The 16,694-nt window shown below is 47.4% G+C and overlaps 1 protein-coding gene across 1 annotated transcript; it reads left to right on the forward strand.

The window, feature by feature from the left end:
• Positions 1-5,758: 5,758 nt before the first annotated feature.
• Positions 5,759-15,132, forward strand: LAMP5 (lysosomal associated membrane protein family member 5; the record flags this gene model as incomplete). Its single annotated transcript, XM_082480333.1, has 6 exons — positions 5,759-5,798; positions 6,024-6,196; positions 6,457-6,588; positions 6,679-6,784; positions 8,229-8,417; positions 14,930-15,132. 6 exons carry the CDS (start codon positions 5,759-5,761, stop codon positions 15,106-15,108), a joined length of 819 nt encoding a protein of 272 aa, XP_082336459.1. The 3' UTR covers positions 15,109-15,132.
• Positions 15,133-16,694: the final 1,562 nt, after the last annotated feature.

Raw genomic sequence — 16,694 nt, forward strand, 5'->3', positions numbered from 1 at the left:
AAGTGGGCTTTTTTGTTTTGGTTTGGGGGGGGGGGGAGGTGGTTTGGGTTTATGTTTTTAATGTATAAAGTGTAGCTACGGACCACCAAGTCTTAAGGTTTGCATTATTCCTTTTTTAACACTGGGCACTGAATTTCCTTTGTTGGATTTCCATTATAAAAATTTCCTTTGTTCAGAAAAACACTAATCAGAAGATGAAGACAGTTTTTAAACCCAGTCCTGTATTCCTTTCTGTATCTCGACAGGCAGCTTGCCTGCATCAGAATTACAGAATCAGAGCCTTGAAACACAACAGATATTTTTAACGTCATCTCAAATGGCAACAAAACTATTGTCAAGTCATGTTATTTACCATTTGTGTTCTCATGTGTGATATATTGTGTAGAAATCCCATGCTGCCAGATCCCGGCAAGCAACAACTCCTCAGATGCTCAACACCTGATGTCATCGAGCCCACTGAACTGGATCTTCTGCTAAATCACCGTAATAATCAGTATAGTAAGGAGTTGTTTGGGCAATTTTAAATTATATTTCAAAGTATTTTTTGGGCAGCAGACAGTAGGCAGTCAAAAGTTAACTGCATATATTCAAACGTACAATATGTACAAAGCCATCAGCCAAATTCATCAACTGCAACAGTAACTTGACAGGATATTTCCACAGTCCAGTGATGTCATTCACAAGTGCCATATCAGCTCTATCACGTCTGAAAGAAGCCGGTATCCTGTAAAAGTTACTGCAATCGTTAGTGTGAAGGAAATACAGTGTATTTGTGCCAAAACTGATCAGTGCTCTAAGGAATTACATATTAGGCACTTTAAGAAAAGTTTACATCTTACATTGCTTGTATAGAAATTGCATTTTGATCCTGTTGCTGCAGATCCCAGATACTACAGTTCATTGTAACTTAAAGATTGTTTAAACGGCTTTTGGCAAAAAGTTTGTAACTGTGAAAATGTAAAAAGTATTTATACACTTCAGAATCACAACATTGTAGAAAATCACATACATGTTGCCACGTGATAAAATTAGTAAACAGAAATGCTAAGAGTATGTTTGCATGTGATACAAATGCTATTAAGACTGTAATGCCTACTATACGACCACAGTCATTCTACTAGCTGGTAAATACTGAATAAATGTATGGCACAGAATATTGTTTGATTAATTACAAAGACTTTTAGCATAACGAGGTCTCTATATATATGTGTGTATATTAATTACGTGGGCATTCTTGATACTTGTAGTAAAAGAAAAGTACATAACTAATTTAATTTTACACAAAAGTATTTATGCAGATTTTCAGAATTTCATATCAGGAATAACCTTTTTATGTCCATTAGATATAAAAACAATTTGCTAATGCGTCAATTTGCATGTTTCCGGCGCTTGCTGTAGTTATAATGCAAAACAATGCATGTAAGCATTCCGCTTGGAATTTGTCCATGCTGCCAATTCAAAGATGACTGCATGGAAAACTGGTAGTTTAGAACAAATCAGATTCCTGATTTCAATGTACTAAGCACCAATTACTTTGTTGTATATGCTTGTACAAACAAATTCTACATATTCCTATAAACAAAAGAAATGAAAAGAGATAATTATGTTATTGTCAGTCCTGAGATGAAACTTTCAACTTCTCTAATAAAAACCTTGAAAATTCAAACCCTTTAGTTTTGACTGTAGTGAATTGTAGGGTGGTGGTATTACTACTGACAATTTTTTAGTAAGTTGTATTTCCTGTAAAAATGTGCATAGTGTAAATATATTTCTATCACAGCTTATTTATTCAAAGGAGTCTTATTTCTTTTAAGCGATAGAAGAATTGTGCAGCATTGGTCCTCGCAGCACTACCCGAGTACAGTGTAGCAGCAGTACCTTGAGATGCAGCCACCCAAGTACAGTGTAGCAGCACTACCTTGAGAATGCAACTGAGACAGAGGTCAGTGAAGTCTTTAGGTGTTTAAGGCAGGATTTAAACAAACCTGTGATGCCTATTCAGAATTCCCATTTGATGCTGCTTAACCTACAGAGGCATCTCAGGCTCTTTATGATCCATAATGTTTTAAAGACAAGTTGTGTACTGGGAGCAGCTCCCTGCTCTCTAAGCTTGGCTCCAGTGCGGAGGGAGATGGGAGCAGCAGTGTTTTCAGAGCATGCTGGACAGGATCCGGCACCTCAGACAAGGCAGTGATTTTTTTTTTTTTTTTAGTTAAAAATGTCTATGTAAAACATAGCTGGAGACAGTGCTGTGAGCAAAAATTTTATACTGTTGCCTACCACAGTGGTTTCTAGCCAGTAAGGAGAAGCAAATGACAGACCAGATACAGAGGGAACTGAATGGTGAAGCATTGAACATTACTATTTTTCGTAGGCTCACTTACAGCTTGGCTGGAAACCACCTCTGTCTGTTAAAGAATTAACTGGAAATAGAGGACCTGGGTTCAGTTCACTTCCCTCTCTGAGGAAAATCGAACCTGCCTGTCTTAATTTCCTGGCAAGTATCCTATGCATCAGGGAATAAGTTGGTTTTGGAAGGCTAGAAAATGCTGTCTACAGCCTCCTTTTGAATCTCTGCTCGCTGCTCAGCCAGGAGCGAGACATTTATCAAGTCAAAGAGCAAATGTACTTCTGTGAAACCGGGGAGCTGGGTAGCCTCAGCTTCTAGGCTCAGCTCCCAGAACTGTTACGTATTTCATCCGTTGACAATTTAGCATTAAACGCAGACAGTAATTTGAAATTAAGCAATGAATTTTGTCAGCTAAGTATTCTGAAATACTGTTTAAGTAGTATTTGATTCAAAAAATATTTGAAGTTTGGCCGCTAATGTAATGAGGTGAGAATTTCCATTGAGATGAAACAGGCTAATCAATTTGAACATTGATACTGAGTTAAAGCAGTTTAAAATGTCGTTCTCCGCTGGGGTGATGGATTCCACTTCACTGAAATTTCATCGAGGGAAGTGGCAGATTCTTCCTCTCTGAATCTCTTCAGATAAATTCAGCACAGCTGTGATGGGGAGGGTCGCCACACCCTGGCCTCCCTGGCAGCCTGCTAGTCTTTCACTTCTAGTAATGTGGAGGTTAGTCGTTAACTTGATTGTTTCCACGTGGGGGTCTGTTTAACCCCAGCCCTACTCAGGTGCAGCCAAACTGCATTGATGAGACCCTAAATACCCCTCAGGGTCTGATTTTCTTGCAGACTCCACATGCTGTTGCCCGCAGGCTGCCTGTGAAACCGGCTGCCAGTGGCAGACACATCTCAGAGGCGTTCGGCTGGAAAGCCCCGCTCCCGGGGATGCGCCAGCAGCGGTCCCAGCGCTGCAGCATTGCTGTCACCTCGCTGCGGGCTCCCTGTGAGGAGGCTGGTAAGAGTTATTGCTGTCTGGTAGTTGGGGGGTAGCAAGGGCAATTCGGCCTTCAGAGATACACAGGCAGTCTCCACAGCTGGGGGTAAGGGCAGGTTGCAGGGCTGGTTCCAGGTGATCCAATCTGCGGCCATAAACTGGCCCTGGTCACAGCACTTGAGGTCAGCTAATGCTGCACCGGCTCCCTCAGGTAAGATCTTTCTGCTTTGTCAATGTCTTGGAGCTTTCCTGGTATTAGTAAATCTTAGGCCTTTCCATTTTTTGCCATGGTGAGCAGGATAAACATGGCTCTGCAGGCGAGGAGGGCGGATTGTCACTGGAGCTGAAGGCTTTTTTGTTGTGCTGTGCTGTGCAGTTGGCAGATGCTGGGAGAGCCGGGTTCTCTGCTTGGGGGGCTGTGGGTCAGGCTAGCCCGTGTCTCTAACATAGCTGCTCCCTGTGATACCCTACTACACGGGCTGGATGCAGGGGCAGCTGTTTATGATCATATATTTATTTGGAGGCTTAGAAGCTACCTGGAAACCTCAAAAAAAAAAAAGGGGGGGGGGGCTAGAGGAGGAAATAGAGGCTAGTTAAATACTGAGGTTGTCAGTGAAAGACCTGAGGAAACCAGGCACTAAAATCACCACAGAAATACAAAGAGCTTCATACAGAATATTATTTTTTTTTCCTTTATATAGTCCCCTGAAACTACCATCTGCCGGTTAATCCTGTATCACAACTGACACAGGTGTGGCTTTATTTTGGGGGGCATGAATGACTCTTTATCACAAAACAGGAGAGAGAAGAAATAGCCATAACATATTTAAAATGTACAGCAAGCAGAAAAGGAATTTCAACAGAATAGTTACAAAAATCAGTATTTTCCTTCAATATCTGCTTTTATTTTTAAAGAGCTCTTTCCCAGCAAGAAAACCCCTCTGTGCAGGGGTGCCCTGGCAGTGAAAGGCACGATCAAAACTCACCTTGTAATACCTTGCTTTGCAAAACCCCGGCCCTTTTCCTCCAGACTCCTTTTTCTGAACTAGAAACGCGAATTGCTAGTGAATCCGTCTAACACCACACGCGCCAAATAGCCGTTGTCCCTTTGGCTTTTTGCGAAAAATATATCCTTGGTGGTAGGCTCCCGTTCCCACTGCGACCTGCGTCTCTGTACGTTGTAAATATTTTGATGTGCTCTTCGTACGGGTCGAGGGTGGCAGCGCGTTAAAGGACCGTAAAAACTACCGATGAGAGGCGAAAAAACCAAAATATATAGTTTAACGTCGCATCGCCCGGCGAAAAGGAAAGGCGAAGTCCCCGGAGCCGCGGGGCTGTCGGCCGGCGGGGCGAGCGCTGCCCCGGGAGCCGGCGGCGGGCGGGCCGGGCTCCCGGCGGGGAAACCGGCAGCTGAGCCAGGCGCTCGGGGCCGGTCCCGGAGACCCCTCTGCCAGCAAGTCCCACCTCCGAGACGGCGCCCCCAGGGCTGCCCGAACCCCCCTCTCCCCAGCAACCCTCCGCATAGGCACGGCCTGGATTGTTTTAATTCTCGGTGCTGTCGTGACCGGTCCCGTTGTTATGTGATGGTATGGTTTATGTTACAGTGTGCTCTGTGGTATGTCGCGATATCAAGAGCTCGGGTGTGTTGGTGGCCGTTTACAAAAGGGTGCCGGCTTTGCTTCTGACCTTGCCACACAAAAATAGCTGCACGTTTCTTTCTAAATTAAAACACGAAGCAGCTGTTCGCCTTAACCGAAATTACTGACGCTCCGTGAGCAGCCGGCACTGGACTAGATCACCCCTCCTCCATACCCTCCGTTGTCCCGGTTTAGCGCTCCGTCCGCCTCTCCGGCGGCGCTGGCTGGCAGGACCCCGAGGGAAGTCCCGGTGCCCCGGGTCGGTGTAGGGCTCACCCCGGGGCGCGCTCGGTGCGGTTCAGCCCCGCTTCAGCGGCACGTCGGGGCTGGCACGGGGTCCCCCGACTCCCTCCTCCGAGGTTCCCGCTCTCCGCCGGTATCCCCGCGGGGATCCCCGAGAGCCCCTCCGCGGGGGTCGGCGGGGCCCCCCACGCCGGAGTAGGGGGGGGAATCCCTCCTCCCCGCCCTGCCTCCGCGTCCGCCCCGTCCCTCGGCGTGGGCGCCTCCATCAGCTCCGCCGGCATCTCTCCTCCTCCTCCCTACACACCCACACACTCTTCCCCGTCCCTCCTCCCTGCCACTCCGCAGCGGAGTGCTTTTGCAGCCTGTGCAGCTCCTGAGAAAGGAGGTGTTTCAGCTTTTTTCTCCCTTTTTCTTTCTTTTTTTTTTAATATTTATTCTTTTTTTTTTTCTTTTTTCTTTCTCTCCTCCGGAGCGGACCCTTTCGGAGGAGTAGCAGCAGCAGCCGCGGACACGCCAGGGCCGAGCAGGGAGGATGGCCGGGGGGCGCCTCCCGGGGCTGCTCTTCGTCTTGCGTGAGTACCGCGGCAGCGAGTCGCGACACGGAACCCTGTCGCGATGAGGCTGGCGCTGAGACAGACCTGGTGCTGATAGAGCACCGGTCCTGCTTCACCGCCACCGGCTGCCCCATCTCTATCGCGACAGGCGAGCTTAGTCCAGCGGGCTCGGGGTGTGTGTGTGTGCGTGTGTGTTAAGGTGAGCTGGCAAAGGGCCGCCGCTCAGCGCCTCTCTGCCCGCAGACGCCGCGGCTCGCCTGGCTGCGGAGCAAGAAGTTGAAAATCTCTCCGGGCTCTCCCCTAACCCCGAAAAGGACATTTTCGTGGTGCGGGAAAACCGGACGACGTGTCTCATGGCGGAATTCGCCGCTAAGTTCATCGTCCCCTACGACGTGTGGGCCAGCAACTACGTGGATGTGAGTGGGGTCCGGGGGGGGACGGGACGGGACGCGGGGGGAGGGAGGGGGAACACGGGGCTGAGGTTTGCAGCGCTACAGCCGTGGAGCCGCTGTACGCTGTCACGGCAGGACCGGCACGGGGGGGGGGGAGATCCTCCAGTAGTTTCAGAAAGTCCTTTGTCCTCTCCAAGGATGTTCAGCCGCGGCTGGGGGGCGGGACTGTGGGCTCTCGGGGGTGCTCCAGGGCCGTCCCCCTGAGCCCCGCTCTCCGTTTCCAGCTGATCACGGAACAAGCCGATATCCCGCTGTCGCGGGGCGCCGAGGTGAAGGGCAAGTGCGGCACCAACGAGTCGGAACTGGAGATCTCCTGGCTGGAGCAAGCGTACACCCTCAAACTCTTCTTCCTGAAGGTACGGGGCTCCCCCCGCACGCCCGGGGCTGGGGGGGGGGGGCGTGGAGCGCGGTATCGCCGGGGGTGCTGAGCGGCTCTTTCTCGGCAGGAGGGGCACAACACCTCCCGGGGGCAGGAGGCGTTCTGGAGGCTCAGCCGGATCCAGTTCACCTACGACACCGCCGAGCGCACCTACTTCAAGGACGCCGTCAGCCGTAAGCGCCCCGGGGGGACGGGATTTAAAGCACATCCCCGGGGTCTGGCGAGCGGGGGAACGGGGACGGGGACACGACACAACACACGGGCACCCCGCGGGCTGCTCGCCTAAATGCAGTTTAACCGGGGAAAAAAGAAACCCCAAACCCATCTGACAAAGCCGGGACCAGGTGCCAGTTTTAAACCGCGTATTAATTTCCCCCCCCCCCCCTCCTTTTTATTCTTGTTTTTAATCACCTCAGTTGCGGCGGGAGGGGGAGCCCAACCTCAGCCCCTTTGCTGCGCTGCCCCGGGTCCTCCCGGCGGGACCCAGGGGGCCGAGGGGGTGGGGAGCGGGGCAGGGGTCTGCCTGGTCTGGAAAACTTTGCCTCCTTTCCCGTGGGAGGTGTTTTTTAAGGTTAACTATCTCCTCAGTTCTGATGATGGTTGAATAGGTGGGAAAGCAGCCGTTTCCCAAGATAGTGATGAGATTGACATCAATATCCATACCCCTACACGCCTCCACACCCAACAGCCACCTCTTTCCTCACTGGGTTTCCTTTCTTTTGGTTTTCATTTTGTTTTTATCTCATTTCTGCTCAGAAATGAGTTGTCTCGTATTGCAAATTGAAATACTGTCATTTACAAGTTGCTCTCCTGCAAGATTTTCAGGTTCCAGTAAATGGTGCGTTAAGAGTTTGTGGCATAAGACACACTGGACATGGAGATGTTTTTCTCACTGGTGTTTCTACTGTTCGTGTCCCCAAAACACGGTGGTGGCCATGCCTCATCACACTCCGCAAATGCAAAATGCTGATTGCCTTTCTGTGTTGCGGGAGGGGAACAAAAGGCTGCAGAAAAGCAAGAAGTGGAAGGCATTCCTCATTCCACCTTGCTGAGCCGCATTCAGCCTTCATTTATCTGATGGGAAAATATTTTCTTGTAATCTATACTTGGGTGAAATGGTCATGTTTTATTTTCAGGAAAGGTGTTAGGGCCTGTTTTGCTTTGTAATGAGGTCCCCAAATTGCATTGCTCCTTCCCACCTGAATTCAGAGCCCAGGTGTCCCCACAGGAATTGCTGTTTCCCAAACGTAGGGAGTACGAGTGCAGTCTGAGGCTGAAACCTGCATACACGTCAATAATAGACACCATTCCTCTGACTTTATGGACTTCAAGTCCTGTGACATGAACATAGCTGGCAGCTACTCCTTGCAGCCATCCGTTCTTGCTCACAAGCAGGCGACCCCAGTGGGGGAACCGCCTTGGCTATGTGGTGGTGTCATGTCGAAAGCATTGTCCCACCCCAGGAGAAAATGCTGCTTTAAGAGCAGTGGAGCATGCGGCCACCGCATTGCACGCCGCCTGTGTAGCTTTGTGTTCAGTTCATTAGCTTTGTTAATAAAGTCATGTCAGTCCTCCAGAGATGGGACCTGACCTCTGCTGTTTCTGCCCCTTGGCCAGCCGGGAAGCACACAGCCAGCTCACACCGGCTCTCTGCCCTGGTCACCCCAGCTGGGAAGTCCTATGAGTGCCAGGCGCAGCAGACCATCTCCCTCATCTCCAGTGACCACCAGAAGTCTGTGCAGCTCTTGCTGTCAGAAGTGCGCATCCAGCCCTTCGACATCACCGCAGATTTTGTCTTCAGTGAAGGTAAGGTGCAGAGGGAAGGCATGTCCTGTATCCCTGAGATGCTGATGCTGCCGTGATGGCCTTTGGGGGTGTCGTGATATACTGAAGGAATTTGGATCCCACCTTTATCAGAGCACCAGCGGGTTGTCAGTGCTCCCTGCAGTCCCTCCAACCCGTTCCCTGCCTCTGGCCCCCCAAAGTCCTTTACAAATTCATCTCAGCTGTTGTTTGGTCAAAACATGGGCTATCGTTGCAGGTACACTGGCTTCTGTAAGGACTTATCTAGCTAGGTTGTTAGCAAGCCCCGGAACTGTCTGGTCCCTGGGGAGCCTTGCAGAGCTTAGGTGGCTCCTCTGCAGCATGGAAGGTGCTTTGGGTACAGCTCTCGGGGCTTTTTAGAGCCACTGCACACTGAGGAAGGCTTGGGACTGTGGTGGGAGGAAATACTTACGGTGCATGTTGCTGGCTTCAGTTTGATGAATGCGTATTGCAAGGATGAAGGAAACATAACAGGGACTTCAGCAAGGTGCCTCGTGCACCAGACGCATGGGACACTGTTCCTCTTCTTAGGTTTCTCTAATGTTAATTGTGGATAAAAAAAAACAAGTGAGTTAACATGTGCTGTTCATATCAAAGGGTTATACTGAAGTCAGCAGCAAAACTGCCATGGGGCAGAATTCCTGTAGATTTTGCCTTCCTTTATCCTGAGGAACCTGTGGTGTCCCTCCTCCCCGACATCCCCCTGCCTTTTCCAAAAGGTTGAATGAGGGAATGTAAACATGTTCACCTGAATTAGGGCTTCAAGACTAGTCTTCTTTCTGGAGTGCCATCTTAGCAAATTAGTTAACTCCATTATTGTAACAAGATGCAAACAAAATTTGTAATTGCCAAATCTTTTCATAACGAGCTAGAAAATGGTGGTGTTATTTTCAAGTCTAGCATTAAAAATGTGGGGCTTTATTAATTTGTGTGTGGGAAGTATTTTAGAACACAATAAAAAACCACCACGGACTACAGACCTGAGCACTTACACTCATGACTCACATTCCTCTAACTGATGTAGTAAATATATGCTATTATGTACACTGGCTCTGGCAGAGCTCTGCATGGCTGAATTACTCATGGCAAGGCCAGTGTAGTAGGGAGTAGGTTTTATCCGTGGGCACAAATAATTTTTTTTTTTTTTTTCCTATCAAAGTAGTACCACGTTTTGTGTAGGTTACAGGGAGAAAAAGGTAGACTTTAATAGTTTCCTATCATTTTTTGTTGGTACATCTTCATCTTCTCCCTCCTTCTGTGGATCCAGGCTTCCTGCATTCAGGGTTTGTCTGGGCAGACCTTGGAGGCTCAGAAAAGCATATTTAAAATATGCAAGTCTGGACTCAGTATTAGCTGCTGTGTCTTTGTGTCATACCAAACTTGTCAAGTCCAGGAGCTCACAGTTAAAACAACCAAACTCGGGGTTCATTGCCTTTTTCATGATACGGTATTTCATATCAGACAGTGATTTTGTTTTGGTTTGTTTTTTTTTCCTTTGTTGTGGTAGTTTGGTTTGGGTTTTTTTTGCTATTTTTTTTCTCCAGGACATGAGGAGGCTGCAGTTGGTTTAGCAATCTTTAAACATGTGTGCAGAATTCGTCCTTCTGACTAAAGCACAGTTTGTCTCTTTGTCAAGCTTTCTCTTTTTTGTTGTTGTTGTTGCTCTTGTTAGTCAAAGATACCTGTTTTTGTTGAATTCTACTGAAAGTTAAATAGCAAAGAGCACCTGGAGAGGATGGTCAGAAATGCCTGAGAGGTCATTTATCAGTGGAGCTTCACACGGTGGTCGTCCGCTTCTCCCAGCGGCATGTCCCCACCAGCCCTGTGGACCAGCATGTCCTTGGCACATGCATGGCAAAACATGATCCTTTGTGGAGCCTGAGAATCACTGCCAATCTTAAATTACAGTAATTAGCCTTCTCCTTTTTGGTTCATTAATTTCCCATTAGGTAAAATTCCTATTAATTATGAACAAGCTATAGAACACTTTAAAATATTTCAGAATAGAGAAAGAGACCTGCTAGAGCAGAAGAATTGTCAAGATGCAGGAGGGTCAGGGCCCTTTTACCATAAAGAAATGGGGGGGAAAGGTTTTGTCATTAGTCCTGACACTGCCCTGTCTGGGATAGATTAAAAAGGTTGTAGGGAGTGATTGAATTGCTTTTATTTTTTGAATGCTTGAAGTCATGTGCTAGAATATATTTTTTCTTTTTTTTTCTTTTTTAAGACACTGCTTCTTACCCTCACAAATACACACTTATATATAAATTTACATAAGCATATGTATTTACCTTTTTCAATACAGAAGCAGCAGATTTTTTTTCATTCAGAGTTTGGGAAATTTTATTTTTTTAAATAGGGAAAAACGTGTGTACATTTTTCAGCTTAAATGGTCAGTAAAAAGAGAGCTGGATCAAGAGGGTGTGAGGAGAACGTTTAAATTGGCGAAGGAACCCCACGGAAATTGTCAGCTCTCTTGATTTTAATCACAATAATGCAAAATACTAATATAAAGAGATACAAAAGCTGAGAATTAGGGACCATGATCCTGGGAGGTCTCACCTCCCTCGGAGCCACCCCAAGCAAGGACCACATTTTCTTAAGCGTCCTTGGCACCAAGTAGCTCCTTTTTGCTGAGGTATGCAGCCACATTTTAAAAAAGCACCCAGTCAAGCTAATCTCTTATAAATACCCATCTCAAAAATCCATCCTCTTCTGCCAGACACAACTGGGTTGTTTTTCCGTCCCTTCAGACAATCCCTGCACTGGTCCTCAGGCTTGCAGTCGTGACTGCGGGAAACCGCTATTTTTTTTGCCGTGCTGCTATTTGTTCTGCAGAAGGATGCCGAAACAAGAAAATGGGCCTGTTGGGTGGTTTCCTAGCCTAGTACTGAAATTGGACGAGCACTCACCATAGAAACCAGCGGTACGTGAGCCTGGGTGCTGCACGGTGCCGGAGGAACCGCAGCACAAAAGAACAATGAGGAACGTACCTAAATGCCTCCTTTGTGTCCGCCCGCAGTCCTTTGTTCGATGGGACAGGGGCTGTGGGGTGGCACAAGCCGGGCTCGGCACCTCTACAGCAAAGGGGTGACCCCACGGGGTTTGGGATGCAGCAAAACTCCCGGGGTCACCCGAACTTTTCATGTAGTTAAAATTTGCAGGGATCTTTTTGCTTTCCTGGACTGAGGGTAGAACCCAGCGATTTCGGTAAGTGCTGAGAGCCATGTGACCTGAAGCAAAATACTTGGGAAAATCTGATGGAAAGGGCTGTTTTCCTGCAGAAGGTGTTGATTTAAAACACATAGCAGTTTCCTATGTGATGGCGTGTCGTTTGCCATGCATCAGCCTGCCCACACTGTGCGTGATGGCATTGAGTGTCTGAATTTGTGTCTGCCGTGGACTTTATGCGAACCCCTCTCCCCTCCCGCTCCCCCTTTGCTGATAGACCGGGAATGATACCTGTTATCTTCTGCCCCACGGTGGTGTGGACCTCAGTGCCTATGCAATGCTTTGAACTCTTGGGGTGAAAAATGCTGTGTAAATGTTAAAGTACATTGTTATAAATGTGCAAAAAAAATTTATTTGTTGTAAAATGATGTATTTTAACATGACGTTAATGTTAAAATACAAAATTCATCTTTCTAGCAGTCAGCATCTGGGGAGCCTTAACTTCTGCTGCAGAAGTGTTTGTGCTTAGCGCTTGCCTGTGCCTCCATGCTGGCTCCCCCACGGCCCCATTCCCACTCCCCCTGCACTCTCCGAAGAGCCCAGACTTCGGTGACTGCTCCAAAAGGAGAAAATGTGTGTCTGGTGAGGCAATGGTGTTGGTAAGGCAGGAGGCGGCTGCTCTGCAAGGCTGCCTTCGCTGCCGGGGCAGGGTGCAGCGGGGCACAGGGGGAGAGCAGCACGGTTTGTGGATGTGCTGCTGGAGACTGAGCTTTGATTTTTATTCCCCCCCCCCCCCCTTTTTTTTTTTCTTTGTGAATTTTTTTTTTGTAATCCTCTTTAAAACGTGGCAGGTTAAAGATCTATCTTCCATGGCTGCTCGTAAGAATTGACACCTTTCTGAGTTGTGACTCAGACACTTAAATACAGCTGTGGCTTTCTGTGGACACTGGAATTTTGGCCGTGTCCTCTGGCACGTTTTGTGCTCTGCAGCCAGTCTGGTTTGGCAAAAGATGGGAGTTCAAATATTGCAAGCGGGTGCTTTAGAGTTGGGCTAGTCCTCTGCATCGCAGCGCTGGTGCTTTTAGCTTTGCCGTCTTCCCTGGCTGCAGACCCCCGTGTTCGCCCCATTCTCCTGCAAATGCAGCATCGTTCTTGTTTAAGGAAAGGCGCACGGGCACACGTGCTGGGTTTGAGCAGAGGTGAATGAACGCCCTCAGTTGAGTTTACAGCAGGCTTCTTTCAATTTTCTGTAGAGTTTAAGCTAAACCACTTTCAAAGCAAGAATTAGTGCCCGCAGGAGGAGATTGCAGCGGCTGGACTAAAACACTGCTAATTGGCACATCGGCACACGCCAGCCCGTCGGGCTGGTGCAGCTGCGTGGTGAGTGCACAGGAGCTCATCTTGCGTGGATCCTTCCCGCAGGAGTGCTGCTGCTGTGTGCCGGCACGTGGGCAGGGGTGCCGGGGGGGTCGGAGCGCCCCTGGCCCCACAGCACTGCCCCTGCGTGGCTTTTCCCACAGTCAGGTCTGGGGATGCCAACCTGCCACCGTGTCTCTGCCTTGGTGCTGTGAGTCTGGTCAGGCCTGAGCATCCTAAACCGGGAAGAATTTTGTAAAGCTCTGGAAACCCGATTTTGGGAGCTAAATAATAATCAGGATATTTTTTCCCCTTTCTCCTTAATGCAAACAAACAAAACCCCTGCATTGCAGCAATTGCTGAATCGCCTGTAACAGTCCTGGTGATTAATCACTCCTCTGGCGAAACGGTGAGCAACTGGAACCGAAAAGGACATTTTATTATTTTTTTTTTGTTGTTGTTAGACTACATTTCACTTTTGCTTTTTTTGTTTCACTTCATTTACAGCTCGAAATGTTTCCTAATGGCATCTCTGCGAGCCTGGTGCTGGGAGGATGGCTCCGCACCAGGAGGTGATGGAGCTCCCGGAGATGCCGGCGCCGCTGGAGATAGGTCCCTGCTGTCACCTCCTGCCTGGGCCTGGGGGGGGGGTCTCTGGGTTTTTCCTGCTCTTTGCCACATGCCGTTAGATTTACATTGCATTTGCCGTTCGTGGTTATCGCCGATCTCTGCGTCTTGCAATCAGCTGCCTGGAGAACCCATCTGGACAGTCTTCAGTGATGGGAGGAATTAGTGGTGCCCATTGTATCTGCTCATCGAACATGTAGCTTGCTTTTTTTTTTTTTTTTAATTAATTGCTGTTCTCATTGTTTTCAGCACAATTCTAGTACTGTGAAGATGATCCAGGTGCCAGAGCACTGTCCCTCCTGTACTCTATAACCGTTTTTTGTTTGGTTTTTTTTTTCCCCAGAGTTGTTGTTATTCTTTTTGGGCTGGCAGCCCCATCTCAGCAGCATCGGCTCTGCCGGTCCATCAGCATGGATAAGGAACAATCCCATGGGGCAGAAAGTAAATTTTGATCCTGTCATTCAGGCCTGCAGTATGCTCTGGAAGCGTAAGGGGGTTTACCGGCATACTGGGAACTGGGATTACCAGCATAACGTGTTTCCTAACCTTGGTGACTGTGCCTCTGCAAGCTAAATAGAAAAGCGTTTTCCCACTGTGTGGTTACTATTATTTTCTAGTGGTTTCTTAGATTATAATGGGGACTCGTAGGCCAGAGAGAAAAACCGTGGGGAGGCTCGTGTTCCTTCTGCTCATCCTTTACCATATTTGACAAAAAATATGGGGTGCCAGGATGTTATTTGACCACAAACACACATGCGCTCTGCCAGTGCTGGTAAACTCCCCATGGAGAGCTTGGAGAGAGAGAGGGGAGAGATGCTGTTAGATCTCTGTCAACTTGCAGATAGAGGGGAAAAATCTTTTTAACGATGCGCAGGGTTAAGTCTGACGCAGGATTAAAGACTTACTGATGTTGAGGTCTCCTGCTACAATATTTATAGACTCTATAACTAAATAAACAAAGCAGATCTTTAGCCACAGTCAGGAAACTTGTACTTTTGCTGTCCCCTTCCCAACAAGGCCACCGCTGTACTGTGAAAAGGAACTTATGAGCATGAAAGCGTTTTTTCCCACCGCGTCAGCTGGTTTCATAGATGTTACCTCTCCCTCCAAACCTTGCGTTGTGACTGGGATTTCAATTTACTTCAAAGCAATGGATTTTCTCCCTGGGGCTTGACTGCCGGTTGCTGTCTCTCCCTTGCTGCTGTGGCTGTTTTGGCTGCGCAGGGACCCCCGGCACGGAGCCGTGACTCTGGGGAGGTCAGTTCGCTGCTGCAGCAGAAGTTCAGATTTGCAATATCTATTCACTTCTCTTTTTCTCTCTTTTCTTTCTTTCCCTGCAGAACACAAGTGCCCAGTGGACCAGAGGGAGCAGTTAGAAGAAACCCTGCCTCTGATTTTGGGCCTGATACTGGGGTTGGTTATTGTGATAACCCTCTGCGTTTACCATATCCACCACAAGCTGACAGCCAACCAAGTGCAAATTCCTCGGGACAGATCTCAGTACAAACACATGGGCTAGGGGAGAGCATCGAGCAGCCCAAATTTATCAGGTAGAAAAAGCAAAAGCACTTTTTTCTAAGGGTGAGGAAAGATTATGGGGGGGGGGCAAGAGGTGGTATTCACAGCACCTAATTGTGGCTATTTCATGGAGGCACACACACATTAAGGTTAGGCTTTAATATAGTCGGTGCAGACACAGCTGTCTCTGTAAGAAGACTCAGAGCATCCGATTTTAGGAGTCTGCCTGTGGCAGTAGGTGGTATGAATACCTTCTTAAGCAGCTGGGCCCATTATTTGGAAACAGAACTGCTTCACATGTCAAAGTTTAACATGGGGAGCAAAATTAGCTTTTTTTTGTTTGATTTTTTTGTTTTTGTTTTCCTCTCAAGAGCCTCTTCCGTCCCCTCAGCCCTCTCTGTTTATGTCCGTGCAGGGAACAGGGCTAGGGGACAGAGCCATTAGACAGACTTCATTAAGGCCCTCTAATGAAGGGACTCAAACCACATTCCTGAATTTGCACTCAAGTTAAGGAAAGCATGAAGACAATACAGGTGTGTTTTGAAAATAATAAATGCCACGACCTCAGGCTGGTATAAACTGGAGTAACTCCAGTGAAGCAGATTGCAGCCAGCTGAGGAGCTGACCCCATGCTTGAGGCTAAGTGAAGAAAGTTTGTTTTTGCTTCTTGAGCCACATCTGAAAGTTTAAAAAGTAATTTAAAAAAAAAAAAAAAGAGTATTGATACACAAATTATAAAGTGCCATGCTACTGCAAGTCAACTGAGAAATGCTTCTGGCTGGACATCCTGCACGTCTTGTGATTGTTGTTGAGATGTTACATTGCTACCTGCAACTGGTATTTTCACAACGAAACAAAAAAAGAAAACAAAGATAAGAGAAACGTTAAAGTTACTATGCAGATTATTCAGGTATAATCTAATGTAACAGAAAAAAATATAAGGAAACCCTTGAAATCTATCCTTAAATGTAGACCATTTTTAAAATTAATTAAAACATGTACATATATAATACATGATTTGTCTTCTTATTTTGATATGATGTAATGCTTTTTACTAACTCAATGATACCTAGTGGTATCAGTGTAAAAATACATTGTCTGGATGTTAAACGTAGGATTTATTCTAGCAGTATTTTGGTGCAGATGGTTTGGTGAAGTCACGCTGGTGGCTCAGTAGTCTGTGATTTGTTGGTTATTTCTAGTATTCTTCTAATCTCACAGATGTTTCTTTCTTGTGTTTTGTGGGCAATGGCGTGTTCCACTCTGGTCCCATCCAGTTCCCACTGAAACGTTTGACTTCTCTTGGCTCCGGTGGTACCACAGCAAGAGTTATTCCAGACCTCGTGTCAGTTTAGGGTATTTACTTTTATTTTCTTGAAATTATTTGATCCAAATCCAGGGACTCATACAAACTGTCCCCCTTCAGCTTAAAACAGGGTAATAGGCCAAGAAAAATAGTCATTTTGATGTTGAGAAAAGGAAGAGGAGAAACTTAACTACTTTTTAATGCTACAGCCTCCTCTAAAATTTATGAGGTTGCTTTTGTCAAAGGTGTAAACAAAGGTGGATGCGGCAAGTGCCTTCCTT

Source organism: Vanellus vanellus, assembly GCF_965231255.1.
Source record: "Vanellus vanellus genome assembly, chromosome: 3".
NCBI lineage: Eukaryota > Metazoa > Chordata > Aves > Charadriiformes > Charadriidae > Vanellus > Vanellus vanellus.